We start from the raw sequence: 15,945 nt of genomic DNA, 5'->3' as shown, positions 1-15,945 counted from the left end.
ACCAAGTGGGATTTATTCCAGGGCTGCAAGGTTGGTTCAACATCCGCTAATCAGTCAATGTGATACAACACATCAATAAAAGAAAGAACAAGAACCTTATGATACTCTCAATAGATGCTGAAAAAGTATTTGACAAAGTACAGCATCCCTTCCTGATCAAAACTCTTCAAAGTGTAGGGATAGAGGGCACATACCTCAATATCATCAAAGCCATCTATGAAAAACCCACCGCAAATATCATTCTCAATGGAGAAAAACTGAAAGCTTTTCCGCTAAGGTCAGGAACACGGCAGAGATGTCCATTATCACCACTGCTATTCAACATAGTACTAGAGGTCTTAGCCTCAACAATCAGACAACAAAAGGAAATTAAAGGCATCCAAATCGGCAAAGAAGAAGTCAAATTATCACTCTTCGCAGATGATATGATACTATATGTGGAAAACCCAAAAGACTCCACTCCAAAACTGCTAGAACTTATACAAGAATTCAGTAAAGTGTCAGGATATAAAATCAATGCACAGAAATCAGTTGCATTTCTCTACACCAACAGCAAGACAGAAGAAAGAGAAATTAAGGAGTCAATCCCCTTTACAATTGCACCCAAAACCATAAGATACCTAGGAATAAACCTAACCAAAGAAGCAAAGAATCTATACTCAGAAAATATAAAGTATTCATGAAAGAAATTGAAGAAGAAACAAAGAAATGGAAAAATCTTCCATGCTCATGGATTGGAAGAACAAATATTGTGAATATTTCTATGCTACCTAAAGCAATCTACACATTTAATGCAATTCTTATCAAAGTACCATCCATCTATTTCAAAGAAATGGAACAAATAATTCTAAAAGTTATATGGAACCAGAAAAGACCTCGAATAGATAAAGGGATATTGAAAAAGAAAGCCAACGTTGGTGGCATCACAATTCCGGACTTCAAGCTCTATTACAAAGCTGTCATCATCAAGACAGCATGGTACTGGCACAAAAACAGACACATCGATCAATGGAACAGAATAGAGAGCCCAGAAATAGAACCTCAACTCTACAGTCAACTAATCTTTGACAAAGCAGGAAAGAATGTCCAATGGAAAAAAGACAGCCTCTTCAATAAATGGTGCTGGGAAAATTGGACAGCCACATGCAGAAAAATGAAATTGGACCTTACACCACACATGAAAATAGACTCAAAATGGATAAAGGACCTCAATGTCCGAAAGGAATCCATCAAAATCCTTGAGGAGAACACAGGCAGCAACCTCTTCGACCTCAGCCGCAGCAACATCTTCCTAGGAACAATGCCAAAGGCAAGGGAAGCAAGGGCAAAAATGAACTATTGGGATTTCATCAAGATCAAAAGCTTTTGCACAGCAAAGAAAACAGTTAACAAAATCAAAAGACAACTGACAGAATGGGAGAAGATATTTGCAAACGACATATCAGATAAAGGACTAGTGTCCAGAATCTATAAAGAACTTAGCAAACTCAACACCCAAAGAACAAATAATCCAATCAAGAAATGGGCAGAGGACATGAACAGACATTTCTGCAAAGAAGACATCCAGATGGCCAACAGACACATGAAAAAGTGCTCCATATCACTCGGCATCAGGGAAATACAAATCAAAACCACAATGAGATATCACCTCACACCAGTCAGAATGGCTAAAATCAACAAGTCAGGAAATGACAGATGCTGGCGAGGATGCGGAGTAAGGGGAACCCTCCTACACTGTTGGTGGGAATGCAAGCTGGTGCAGCCACTCTGGAAAACAGCATGGAGGTTCCTCAAAATGTTGAAAATAGAACTGCCCTATGACCCAGCAATTGCACTATTGGGTATTTACCCTAAAGATACAAACGTAGTGATCCAAAGGGGCACGTGCACCCGAATGTTTATAGCAGCAATGTCTACAATAGCCAAACTATGGAAAGAACCTAGATGTCCATCCATCAACAGATGAATGGATCAAGAAGATGTGGTATATATACACAATGGAATACTATGCAGCCATCAAAAGAAATGAAATCTTGCCATTTGTGACAACATGGATGGAACTAGAGCATATCATGCTTAGCGAAATAAGTCAAGCAGAGAAAGACAACTATCCTATGATCTCCCTGATATGAGGATGTGGTGATGCAACATGGGGGCTTAAGTGGGTAGGAGAAGAATCAATGAAACAAGATGGAATTGGGAGGGAGACAAACCATAAGTGACTCTTAATCTCACAAAACAAACTGAGGGTTGCTGGGGGTATGGGTTTTGGGAGAAGGGGGTGGAATTATGGACATTGGGGAGGGTATGTGCTTTGGTGAGTGCTTTGAAGTGTGTAAACCTGGTGATTCACAGACCTGTACCCCTGGGGATAAAATATATATGTTTATAAAAAATAAAAAATTAAAAAAAAAAAGAAGATCACTGTTCAAAACTCAATTACATTCTTATAAAGAAGTTGCAAACTTAATAATAATTTTTAAAGATCCCATACACCTGAAAGTATTAAAGATTGCTCTATGTAAGGATGCATAAGCACTTCATGGGACTAAAAAACCCTGTAAACTGGTGAGCTGAAATTCGTCAGAGAAAACCTAAAACACCTTATGTCCGTGAGTGGCAAAACTCAGTATCAGAAAGATGTCAATTTGCACATATGGATATACAAAGTTAAAGCAATCAAATCATAATTGTTAGAGGGTTTTAATGAAAGTTGACAAAGTGTTTCTAACTTGCATCTGGGCCAAGGAGAGCCATAGCAGTTCTGAACAAGACGAGGTGGGAAGTTTTGCCCAAAAGAGGTATTGAAATGTATTATAAAGCTGTTCTAATTGGGACAGAGCAGTTTTTAAATAAATACACACACACACACACACACATGTATGCTGATACTATATATATATGTAGGTATATATATAGTATCAGCAAAACTCTCATTGACACAAATATATGTTCTTCAATGGAGCTCTGATGAAATCTTTTATATGCACATAAAAAATGTGATTGTCCGTCTTCTTGCTGCTTTGTTGTTAGAGTTCTCTAAATATTCTCTCAGCCACTGCAAACTTCTTCTTAGAGTGCCAGACAGTAAATGCCTTATGGCTGCCTGACTTCAGGTCCAGGCTGCAGTCACTTCTCTCTGACACCTCAGCCTGAAAGAAGCCATCGATTATAAACGTGATTAGTACAAACAGGTAGTTGTCCCCAGTCCAAGTCCTTCATTAGATTTCACGTGACAATTATTTTGTCCCAGTCTGTTACCTTCCTTTTCTTTTTATTAACAGTATCTTTTGAAGAATAAAAGTTTTAAAGCTTCATGAAGTCAAATGGATCAATGATTTCCTTTATTGATTGTGTTTCCCCTGTCTTATCTATAAACTGTCTGCTAACCCAAGACCAAAAAGATTAAGTTTTGTGCCCCCCCCCACAGTTTTTTCTAGAAGCTTTCTCATTTCAGATTTTATATTTAGGTATGATCCATCTGACCATTGTTCATAGTATTTTTGTGTTTGTTGTTCAGTAATACTGATATAAGGTAATATTATTTTAGGAAGGAGATTATGTTGAGTGAAATAAGTCAGAGTAGGTCAATATGGCTTCACTTATTTGTGGAACATAAGGAATACCATGGAGGACATTAAGAGAAGGAAGGAAAAATGAAGGGGGCAGAGAATCAGAGGGGAGAGGACTATGGACTCTGGCAAGCAAAGAGAAGGTTATAGAAGGGAGGAGGGTAGGGAGACTAGTGAGCCCAGTGATTGGTATTAAGGAGGGCATGGATTGCATGGAGCACTGGGTGTTATATGCAAACAATGAATCATGGAATGCTACATCAAAACTAATGATGTACTGTATGGTGACTATCATAACACAATAAAAAAGGACAATATTAAATTTTGTGTGTAAAGAAATAGTTAAGAGTCTTCTTTTTTTTTTTTTTAACATACAAGCATCTAATTGATTTATTGCCATTTGTTGAAAAGATGATCCTTTCCACTTGAATTGTTTGGGGAAACTTTGTCAAAAATCACTTTGCCAGGACAGAGAAGTAGCAGGCTGAGATGACACCAGGTAGCAGGAGATCAGCTAGATAATTTATCAAACCATTCTGAACACCTACAATTCCAATAGGAGATTGAAGGGAAGAAGAGCAGCAATTCTAGAAACAAAAAATCCACTTTCTGAAAGGTAAGACCTGTGAAGAAGTGAATCCAAAGAGGGAATATAGACCACAGGGGAGGGGCTGGCTCCTGGCAAGCAGTGGAGCAATGGAGCACAAAATCAGAAATTTTAAGTCTGCTCCACTGAGGGACATTGCTCCAGAGGCTAAGCTGGGGTCAAGCCCACGTGGGGACAGTGTGGTCTCAGTTCCCATGGGGTCACAGAAGGATCAGGGCTGTCTGAGTTTCACAGAGCTCATGGGTATTAGAGCGGGAAACCTGGCTACAGTGACAGAGCTGAGGAGTAAGCTCTCAACTCAGGGTCACCTAAACTGTGATCCTTGGCACAGTCAGACCACTGCTCTGTGAGCAGAGACCCCACAAGATCAGAGGGGAACCCCTGGAAGAGTGCAGGGATCTGATGGGTTTGGAGACTCCAGGTAGGGCTGTGTGCCAGAGACAGAGATGCTTGGTCACAGACTGGGTGAGCTCAGAGTGCAGATGTAGCCAGGGAGACGGAAGTGATTGAGCACTTTTCTCGGAGGATGCACTGAGGAGTGGGGCCCTGAGCTCTTGTCTCCTCCAGACCAGATATTGGAAGGCCACCATTTTCATTCATGTCCTCCAGAGCTCTACAGAAAATATTCAGGGAACAAAGCTCCTGAAAGCGAATTACTTAGCCCAGCCCCTGTTAAGGGTGGTGCTATTCCGCCTCAGGCAAAGACACTTGAGAATCACTACTACAGGCTTCTCCCCCAGATCAGCAAGAAATCCAGACACCAGCAAGTTCACTTACCAAAGAGAACAGTGGAATTCCAGAGGAGGAGAAAGCAAAGCATGGAATTCACGTCTTTCTCCCCAAGATTCCTTAGTCTTGCAAAGTTAATTAATTTTTTTAATTTTATTTTTTCTCATGCAAAATTTTTTTAACTTTTACTCTTTCCTCTTTTAACTTTTTTTACCTAGTTTATCTTAACAATACTTTTCATAAAAAAATCTTTTTTGAACCTTCATTATTGTAGTCATATTTTATTCTTCATTGTATCTAACTTTGTTCTTTGTATACACATAGGGTTTTTAAATTTTTTTATTTTTTATTTATTTTCAGCATAAAAGCATTCATTATTTTTGCACCACACCCAGTGCTCCATGCAATCCGTGCCCTCTATAATACCCACCACCTGGTACCCCGACCTCCCACCTCCCTCCCCTTCAAATCCCTCAGATTGTTTTTCAGAGTCCATAGTTCACCTCCCCTTCCTGTTTTCCTAAACTCCCTTCTCCTCTCTATCTCCCCATGTATTTTTGTTCTAAAAAAATCTGGGATAAAACTTCTTCTAATAGATAAAAATATACCTTAAATCTAGCACAGGGTTTTGTTCTAGTCTCCAGCCTGAGCAAATTCCCTCCACTTTCTTTTTCTTTATTCTCCCAACCAACTTATTTTATCAACTCCTCTTTTAGAAAATTTTTTTTAAAAAATTTTCATCTTTATAGTCATATTTCATCCCTGCCTCATGTTTACCCTTATTGTGTGTGTGTGTGTGTGTGTGTGTGTGTGTGTGCATGTGTGTATTTCTTTAAAATTTTGGGAGGTAGTTTCTACTAACGGACCAAAATTAAGTGGGTGACTCTGTTCTATTCACCAGTCTAATATATATATTTTCTTTCTTTTTTAAAATATGATTATTTATTTATTTTCAGCATAACAGTATTCATTATTTTTTCACCACACCCAGTGCTCCATGCAATCCGTGCCCTCTATAATACCCACCACCTGGTACCCGAACCTCCCACCCCCCCTGCCACTTCAAACCCCTCAGATTGTTTTTCAGAGTCCATAGTCTCTCGTGATTCACCTCCCCTTCCAATTTACCCCAACTCCCTTCTCCTCTCCAACTTCCCATGTCCTCCATGCTATTTGTTATGCTCCACAAATAAGTGAAACCATATGATAATTGACTCTCTCTGCTTGACTTATTTCACTCAGCATAATCTCTTCCAGTCCCGTCCATGTTGCTACAAAAGTTGGGTATTCGTCCTTTCTGATGGAGGCATAATACTCCATAGTGTATATGGACCACATCTTCCTTATCCATTCGTCCATTGAAGGGCATCTTGGTTCTTTCCACAATTTGGCGACCGAGGCCATTGCTGCTATAAACATTGGGGTACAGATGGCCCTTCTTTTCACGACATCTGTATCTTTGGGGTAAATACCCAGGAGTGCCTATGACCCTGCAGTTACACTCCTGGGTATATCTTCTTTTTTATAAGTCCAATGCGCTATCCATTGCCCTACGTCTTTATTTTTTTTTCCTGAACTTCTTTTTACCCTCTTTCTTCCCCCCAACAATTTGAGGTGTCTTCCAATTTGGTTAAAGCACATTTTCCTGGGGGTCTTTGCCACACTTTTAGTATTTTATTCACTCCTTTGTATATTCTTATCTGGATAAAATGACAAGACAGAAAAGCTCACCACAAAAAAAGAAAGAAAGAAAATTAAAAAATGAACAAGAGACAGTACCAAAGGCTCAGGACCTAATCAATACGGACATTGGTAATATGTCAGATCTAGAGTTCAGAATGATGATTCTCAAGGTGCTAGCTGGGTTCGGAAAAGGCATGGAAGATATTAGAGAAACACTGTCTGGAGAAATAAAAGTCCTTTCTGGAGAAATAAAAGAACTAAAATCTAACCAAGTTGCAATAAAAAAAGCTATTATTGAGGTACCAAAAAAATGGAGGCTCTTACTGCTAGGATAAATGAGGCAGAAGACAGAGTTAGTGATATAGAAGACCAAATGACAGAGATGAAAGAAGTTAAGCAAAAGAGAGACAAACAACTACTGGACCACAAGGGGAGAGTTTGAGAGATAAGTGATACCATAAGATGAAGCAAAATTAGAATAATTGGGATTCTAGAAGAAGAAGAGAGAGGAGAGCAGAAGGAATATTGGAGAGAATTATTGTAGGGAATTTCCCTAATATGACAAACGGAACAAGCATCAAAATCCAGGAGGCATAGAGAACCCCCCTCAAAATCAAGAAGAAAAGGTCCACACCCCATCATCTAACAGTAAAATTTACAAGTCTTAGTGAAAAAGAGAAAATCCTGACTGCAGCCTGGGACAAGAAGTCTGTAACATACAATGGTAAAAATAATAGGTTGCAGCAGACTTATCCACAGAGAACTGGCAGGCCAGAAAGAACTGGCATGGTTTATTCAGACATTTAATGAAAAAGACATGCAGCCAAGATTACTATATCCAGCTAGGCTATCATTGAAAATAAAAGGAGAGATAAAAAGCTTCCAGGCAGACAAAAACTAAAAGAATTTGTAAACACCCAAAGAGCTTTACAGAAAATATTGAAACATCAAACATTGGACATCAAAGGAAAGCTGCGGTGGCAATCCTTAGTCTTAGCCAAAGACTAGACTAAGAGATGAGGAAGGACACTATATCATACTCCAAGGGTCTGTCCAATAAGAATATCTAACTATTTTAATTTATTTTTTGTTTTGCATTGCTTTATTTTTTACTGCTTTCTTTTGATTTTCTTTTCATTGTTTTTTTCTTTTTTTTTAATTTAATTTAATTTCAGTGTAAAAAATTTCATTGTTTATGCACCACACCCAGTGCTCCATGCAATATGTGCCCTCCATCATATGCACCACCAGGCTCCCCCAACCTCCCACCCTCCTCCTCTTCAAAACCCTCAGATTGTTTTTCAGAGTCCATAGTCTCTTGAGGTTCATCTCCCCCTCCACAATTTTCCACAACTCCCTTCCCCTCTCCATCCCCCCATGTCCTGTCTTATTTCTTATGCTCCACAAATAAGTGAAACCATATGATAATTGACTCTCTCTGCTTGACTTATTTCACTCAGCATAATCTCTTCCAGTCCCACCCATGTTGATACAAAAGTTGGGTATTCATCCTTTCTGATGGAGGCATAATACTCCATAGTGTATATGGACCACCTCTTCCTTATCCATTCGTCCGTTGAAGGGCATCTTGGTTCTTTCCACAGTTTGGCGGCCATGGCCATTGATGCTATAAACACTGGGATACAGATGGCCCTTCTTGTCGCTACACCTGTATCTTGGGTAAATACCCTTGGCAATTGCAGGGTCATAGGGAAGCTCTATTTTTAATTTCTTGAGGAATCTCCACACTGTTCTCCAAATTGGCTGCACCAACTTGCATTCCCACCAACAGTGTAAGACGGTTCCCCGTTCTCCACATCCTCTCCAACATACATTGTTTCCTGTCTTGCTAATTTTGGCCATTCTAACTGGTGTAAGGTGGTATCTTAATGTGGTTTTGATTTGAATCTCCCTGACGGTTAGTGATGATGAACATTTTCTCATGTGTCTGATAGTCATTTGTATGTCTTCATTGCAGAAGTGTCTGTTCATGTCTTCTGCCCATTTTTTTGACACGATTATCTGTTTTGTGTGTGTTGAGTTTGAGAAGTTCTTTATAGATCCTGTATATCAACCTTTTGTTTGTATTTTCAGTTGCAAATATCATCTCCCATGCCATGGGTTGCCTCTTTGTTTTGTTGAGTGTTTCCTTTGCTGTGCAGAAGCTTTTGATCTTGATGAAGTCCCCAAAGTTCATTTTTGCTTTGTTTCCTTTGCCTTTGGAGACATATCTTGAAAGAAGTTTCTGTGGATGATATCAAAGAGGTTACTGCATATGTTCTCCTCTAGGATTATGGTGGATTCCTCACGTTGAGGTCTTTTATCCATTTCAAGATTACATTGTGTATGGCGTAAGATAATAGTTGAGTTTCATTCTTCTACATATAGCTGTCCAATTTTCCCAGCGCCATTTATTGATATACTGTCTTTTTTCCACTGTGTACTTTTTTCCTGCTTTGTCAAAGGTTATTTGACCATAGAGTTGAGGGCCCATAAATGGGCGCACTACTCTGTTCCACTGTTCTATGTGTCTGTTTTCAATGCCAGTATGAGATTGAAGCAGTCATCAAAAACCTCCCAAAAAACAAGAGCCCAGGACCTATGGATTCCCTGGGGGAATTCTGCCAAACTTTCAAAGAAGAAATAACACCTATTCTCCCGAAGCTGTTTCCAAAAATTGAAGCAGAAGGAAAACCTCCAGACTCTTTTTATGAGGCCAGCATTACCCTGATACCCAAACCAGGCAAAGACCCTACCAGAAAAGAGAATTTCAGACCACTATCCCTGATAAATATGATACGAAGATTCTCAGCAAGATCCTAGCAAATAGGATCCAACAGCACATTAAAAAGATTAACCACCATGACCAAGTGGGATTCATCCCTGAGTTGCAAGGATGGTTGATTATATGCAAATCAATCAGTGTGATTGAACAAATCAATAAGAGAAGAGAGAAGAACCACATCGTCCTCTCAATTGATGCAGGAAAAGTATTTGACAAAATCCAGCATGTGTTCCTGATTAAAACGCTTCAAAGTATAGGGATAGAGGGAACATTCCTGAACTTCATCAAATCTGTCTATGAAAGACACACAGCAAATATCATCCTCAATGGGAAAAAGCTTGCAGCCTTCCCATTGAGATCAGGAACACGACAAGGTTGCCCACTCTCAGCACACTTGTCCAATGTACTATTAGAAGTGCTAGCAACAAAGTGGTTACACCAACTTGCATTCGCACCAACAGTGGAAGAGGGTTCCCCTTTCTCCACATCCTCTCCAACACATGTTGTTTCCTGTCTTGCTAAATTTGGCCATTCTAACTGGTGTAAGGGGTATCTCAATGTGGTTTTAATTTGAATCTCCCTGATGGCTAGTGATGATGAACATTTTTCATGTGTCTGATAGCCATTTGTATGTCTTCATTGCAGAAGTGTCTGTTCATATCTTCTGCCCATTTTTTGATATGATTGTTTTGTGTGTGTTGGGTTTCAGGAGTTTTTTATAGATCCTGGATATCAACCTTTTGTCTGTACTGTCATCTTCTCCCATTCCGTGGATTGCCTCTTTGTTTTGTTGACTGTTTCCTTTGCTGTGCAGAAGCTTTTGATCTTAATGAAGTCCCAAATGTTCATCTTCACTTTTGTTTCCTTTGCCTTTGGAGACATATGTTGAAAGCAGTTGCTGTGGCTGATATCAAAGAGGTTACTGCCTATGTTCTCCTCTAGGATTCTGATGGTCTCCTGTCTCATGTTGAGATCTTTTATCCACTTTGAGTTTATCTTTGTGTACGGTGTAAGAGAATGATCGAGTATCATTCTTCTGCATATAGCTGTCCAGTTTTCCCAGCACCATTTATTGAAGAGACTGTCTTTTTTCCACTATATATTTTATCCTGTTTTGTCAAAGATTAATTGACCATAGAGTTGAGGGTCCATATCTGGGCTCTCTACTCTGTTCCACTGGTCTATGTGTCTGTTTTTATGCCAGTACCATGCTGTCTTGGTGATCACGGCTTTGTAGTAAAGCTTGAAATCAGGTAAGGTGATGCCCCCAGCTTTATTTTTGTTTTTCAACATTTCTTTAGCGATTCGGGATCTCTTCTTAGTCCATACAAATTTTAGGATTATTTGCTCCAGCTCTTTAAAGAATACCGGTGGAATTTTGATCGGAATGGCATTAAAAGTATATAGATTGCTCTAGGCAGTATAGACATTTTAACAATGTTTATTCTTCCGATCCAAGAGCATGGAATGGTCTTCCATCTTTTTGTGTCTTCTTCAATTTCTTTCATGAGTGTTCTGTAGTTCCTTGAGTACAGATCCTTTACCTCTTTGGTTAGGTTTATTCCCAAGTATCTTATGGTTTTGATTTGTATTTCCCTGATGTCGAATGACATGGAGCACTATTTAATGTGTCTGTTGGCCATCTGGATGTCTTCTTTGCAGAAATGTCTGTTCATGTCCTTTGCCCATTTCTTGGTTGGATTATATATTCTTTGGGTGTTGAGTTTGCTAAGCTCTTTATAGATTTTGGATACTGGCCCTTTATCTGATATTTGGTTTGCAAATGTCTTCTCCATTCTGTCAGTTGTCTTTTGGTTTTGTGAACTGTTTCCTTTGCTGTGCAAAAGCTTTTGGTCTTGATGGAATCTCAATAGTTCATTTTTGCCCCTGCTTCCCTTGTCTTTGGCAATGTTCCTAGAAAGAAGTTCTTGCGGCTGAGGTCGAAGACGTTGCTGCCTGTGTTCTTCTCAAGAATTTTGATGGATTCCTTTCTAACATTGAGGTCCTTAATCCATTTTGAGCCCATTTTCATGAGTGGTGTAAGGAAATGGTCTGATTTCATTTTTCTGCACGTGGCTATCCAATTTTCCAGCACCATTTGTTGACAAGACAGTCTTTTTTTCATTGGACATTCTTTCCTGCTTTGTCGAAGATTAGTTGACCATAGAGTTGAGGGTCTATTTCTGGGCTCTCTATTCTGTTCCATTGATCTATGTGTCTGTTTTCGTGCCAGGACTATACTGTATTGATGACGACAGCTTTGTAATAAAGCTTAAAGTCTAGAATTGCGATGCTACCCACTTTGTCTTTCTTTTTCAATATTCCTCTGGTTATTCGAGGTCTTTTCTGGTTCCATATAAATTTTAGGATTATTTGTTCTATTTATTTGAAAAAAATGGATGGTATTTTGATAGGGATTGCATTAAATGTGTAGATTGCTTTAGGTAGCATAGACATTTTTGCAATATATGTTCTTCCAATCCATGAGCATGGAAGATTTTTCCATTTCTTTGTTTCTTCTTCAATTTCCTTCATGAATACTTTATATTTTCTGAGTATAGATTCTTTGCTTCTTTGGTTAGGTTTATTCCTAGGTATCTTATGGTTTTGGGTGCATTTGTAAATGGGAATGACTCCTTAATTTCTCTTTCTTCTGTCTTGTTGTTGGTGTAAAGAAATGTAACTGATTTCTGTGCATTGACTTCATATCCTGACACTTTACGGAATTCCTGTTCAAGTTCTGGCAGTTTTGGAGTGGAGTCTTTTGGGTCTTCCACATATAGTATCATATCATCTGCAAAGAGTGATAATTTGACTTCTTCTTTGCCGATTTGGATGCCTTTAATTTCTTTTTATTGTCTGATTGCTGAGGTTAGGACTTCTAGTACTACCTTGAATAGCAGTGGTGATAATGGACATCCCTGCCATGTTCCTGACCTTAGCAGAAAAGCTCTCAGCTTTTCTCCATTGAGAATGATATTTGCGGTGGGTTTTTCATAGATGGCTTTGATGATATTGAGGTATGTATCCACTATCCCTACACTTTGAAGCGTTTTGCTCAGGAAAAGATGCTGTACTTTGTCAAATGCTTTTTCAGCATCTATTGAGAGTATCATATAGTTCTTGTTCTTTCTTTTATTAATATATTGTATCACATTGATCGGTTTGTGGATGTTGAACCAACCTTGCAGCCCTGGAATAAATCCTACTTGGTCTTGGTGAATAATCCTTTTAATGTACTGTTGGATCCATTCACTACTATTTTGGTGAGAATTTTCACATTTGTGTTCATCAAAGATATGGGTCTGTAATTCTCATTTTTGATGGGATCCTTGTCTGGTTTGGGATCAAGGTGATGCTGGCCTCATAAAATGAGTTTGGAAGTTTTCCTTCCATTTCTAGTGTTTGGAACATTTTCAGGAGAATAGGAATTAATTTTTCTTTAAATGTTTGGTAGAATTCCCTTGGGAAGCCATCTGGCCCTGGGCTCTTATTTGTTGGAAGATTTTTGATGATGACTTCAATCTCCTTACTGGTTATGGATCTGTTCAGGTTTCTATTTCTTCCTGGGTTCATTTTGTGGTAGTTTATATGTCTCTAGGAATGCATCCATTTCTTCCAGATTGTCAAATTTGCTGGCATATAGTTGCTCATAATATGTTCTTATAATTGTTTGTATTCTTTGGTGTTGGTTCTGATCTCTCCTCTTTCATTCATGTTTTTATTTATTTGGGTCCTTTCTATTTTCTTTTTGGTAAGTTTGGCCAGGGGTTTATCAATATTATTAATTCTTTCAAAGAACCATCTCCTAGTTTCTTTAATTTGTTCTAATGTTCTTTTGGTTTCTATTTCATTGATTTCTTTCGATCTTTATGATTTCTCTTCTCCTGCTGGATTTAGGCTTTCTTTGTTGTTCTTTCTCCAGCTCCTATAGTTGTAGTGTTAGGTTGTGTATTTGAAGCCTTTTTTGTTTTTTGACAAAAGGCATGTATCGCTACATATTTTTTTTTTCCTTAGGACTGCCTTTGCTGTGTCCCAGATTTTGAACCATTGTGTTTTTCTTACTTTCTTTCCATGAATTTTTCCAATTCTTTTTTAATTTCCTGGTTGATTCATTCATTCTTTAGAAAGATGATCTTTAGTCTCCGTATATTTGATTCTTTCCAAATTTCCTCTTATGATTGAGTTCTAGCTTCAGAGCATTGTGGTCTAAAAATGTGCAGGGAATGATCCCAATCTTTTGATATCAGTTGAGACCTGATTTTATGACCCAGGATGTGATCTATTCTGGAGAATGTTCCATGTGCACTAGAGAAGAATGTGTATTCTGTTGCTTTGGGATGGAAGGTTCTGAATATATCTGTAATGTCCCTCTGTCCCACTGTGTCATTTAAGGCCTTTCTTTCCTTGCTGATCTTTTGCTTAGATGATCTGTCCATTTCAGTGAGGGAAGTGTTAAAGTCCCCTACTATTATTATATTATTGTCCTTGTGTTTATTTGATTTTGTTATTAATTGGTTTATATAGTTGGCTGCTCCCATATTAGGGGCATCGATATTTTAAATTGTTAGATCTGTTTTAATGCCAGTACCATGCTGTCTTGGTGATCATGTTTTTCTCGTTTAGTGCTCTGAATATATCATGCCAGTTCTTTTTGGTCTGCCAGGTCTCTGTTAATAAGTCTGCTGCCAATCTAATGTTTTTACCCTTGTATGTTGCAGATTTATTTTCCTGGGCTGCTTTCAGGATTTTCTCTTTGTCGCTAAGACTTGTAAATTTTACTATCAGGTGACGGGGTGTGGACCTATTTTTCCTGATTTTGAGGGGCGTTCTTTGCATCTCCTGGATTTTAATGTTTGTTCCCTTTGCCATATTAGGGAAATTCCCTACAATAATTCTCTCCAGTATACCTTCTGCTCCGCTCTCTCTTTCTTCTTCTTCTGGAATCCCAATTATTCTAATGTTGTGTCATCTTATGGTGTCACTTATCTCTCAAATTCTCTCCTCATGTTCTAGTATTTGTTTGTCTCTCTTTTGTTCAGCTTCTTTATTCTCTGTCATTTGGTCTTCTATGTCACCAATTTTTTCTTCTGCCTCACTTATCTGAGCAGTAAGAGCTTCCATTTTTTATTGCACCTCATTAATAGCTTTTTAAATTTTAATTTGGTTAGATTTTAGTTCCTTTATTTCTCCAGAAAGGGCTTTTATCTCTCCAGAGAGTGTTTCTCTAATATCTTCCATGCCTTTTTTGAGCCCGGCTAGAACCTTCAAAATTGTCATTCTGAACTCCAGATCTGTCATATTACCAATGCCCATATTGATTAGGTCCCTAGCCTTCAGTACTGCCTCTTGTTCCTCTTTTTGTGGTGAGTTTTTTTGCCTTGTCATTTTGTCCAGTTAAGAATATATAAAGGAGCAAATAAAATGTTAAAAGGGTGGCAAAGACCCCAGGGAAATGTGCTTTAACCAAATCAGAAGAGATCCAAAATCATGGGAGGGAGAAAGGGGATAAACAAGAAAAGGAAAAAAAAGAAAGAAATAAAAGAAAAGAAAGGATAACAAATAAGGAAAAAATATTAAAAAAAGAGAAAATATGTATATACAAAAAATAGAGTTAGATACAATGGAGGATAAAGTATGACTATAATAATGAAGGTTCAAAAAATTAATTAATTAATTAATTAATTAATTAATTAATATATTTGGTAAGATATTGTTAAGATAAACTAGTTTTAAAAAAGTTAAAAGAGGAAAGGGTAAAATTAAAAAAAAATAGAAGAAAAAAGAAAGATCTATATTAACTGTAAGACTAAAGAATCGTGGGGAGAAAGCCATGAATTCCTTGCTTTGCTTCCTCCTCCTCTGGAATTCCGCTGTTCTCCTTGGTAAGTGAAGTTGGTCTTGGTTGCGTTTCTTGTTGATCTTCTGGAGGAGGGGCATGTTGTAGTGATTCTCAAGTGTCTTTGCCCCAGGCAGAATTGCCCTGCCCTTACCAGGGGCCAGGCTAAGTAATCTGCTCGGATTCACTTTCAGGAGCTTTTGTTCCCTGAAAGCTTTCTGTAGAGTTCTGGAGGACGGGAATGAAAATGGTGGCCTCCCAATCTCTGGCCTGGAGGAGCCAAGAGCTCAGGGTCCTGCTCCTCAGTGCGCCCTCAGAGAAAAGCATTCAATTGCTCCCATCTCCCCCGTGTCTGGTCGCGTTTGGAGAAAAGTGCCCAGTCGCTCACACTTGGAGAAAAGCGCCTGGTCACTTCCGTCTCCGTGGCCTCTGGGTGCACTCCAAGCTTACCCAGCCTGTGCCTGGTTCAAGGTAACCCCGAGATGAGAGCTCACTCCTCAGCTTTATCACTGTAGCCGGCTTCCCTGCTCTAATACCTGTGAGCTCTGTGACACTCAGAAACGCCCAGTCCTTCTGTGATCCCGCGGGACCTGGGGTTACGCTGACCCCATGTGGGCTTCACCTAGGTTTAGCCTCTTGAGCAATGTTCCTCAGTGGAGCAGACTTATAAAAGTCCTGAGTTTACCACGACCAAGTGGGATTTATTCCAGGGCTGCAAGGTTGGTTCAAC

At 38.9% G+C, this 15,945-nt stretch overlaps 1 protein-coding gene across 1 annotated transcript in view; it reads right to left on the bottom strand.

Moving 5' to 3' along the window:
* Positions 1-2,709: 2,709 nt before the first annotated feature.
* LOC132021790 (signal-regulatory protein beta-1-like) overlaps positions 2,710-15,945 on the bottom strand; it is a 39,519-nt gene continuing 26,283 nt past the window's right edge. Inside the window, exon 6 of the mRNA XM_059406677.1 lies at positions 2,710-3,152. Within this exon, the coding sequence (XP_059262660.1) occupies positions 3,148-3,152 (5 nt within the window). The 3' untranslated portion in view covers positions 2,710-3,147. The remainder of the gene's footprint in view (positions 3,153-15,945) is intronic.

The sequence above is a fragment of the Mustela nigripes genome, chromosome 7, assembly GCF_022355385.1.
Source record: "Mustela nigripes isolate SB6536 chromosome 7, MUSNIG.SB6536, whole genome shotgun sequence".
NCBI lineage: Eukaryota > Metazoa > Chordata > Mammalia > Carnivora > Mustelidae > Mustela > Mustela nigripes.
This window is presented reverse-complemented; position numbering and strand designations above follow the sequence as displayed.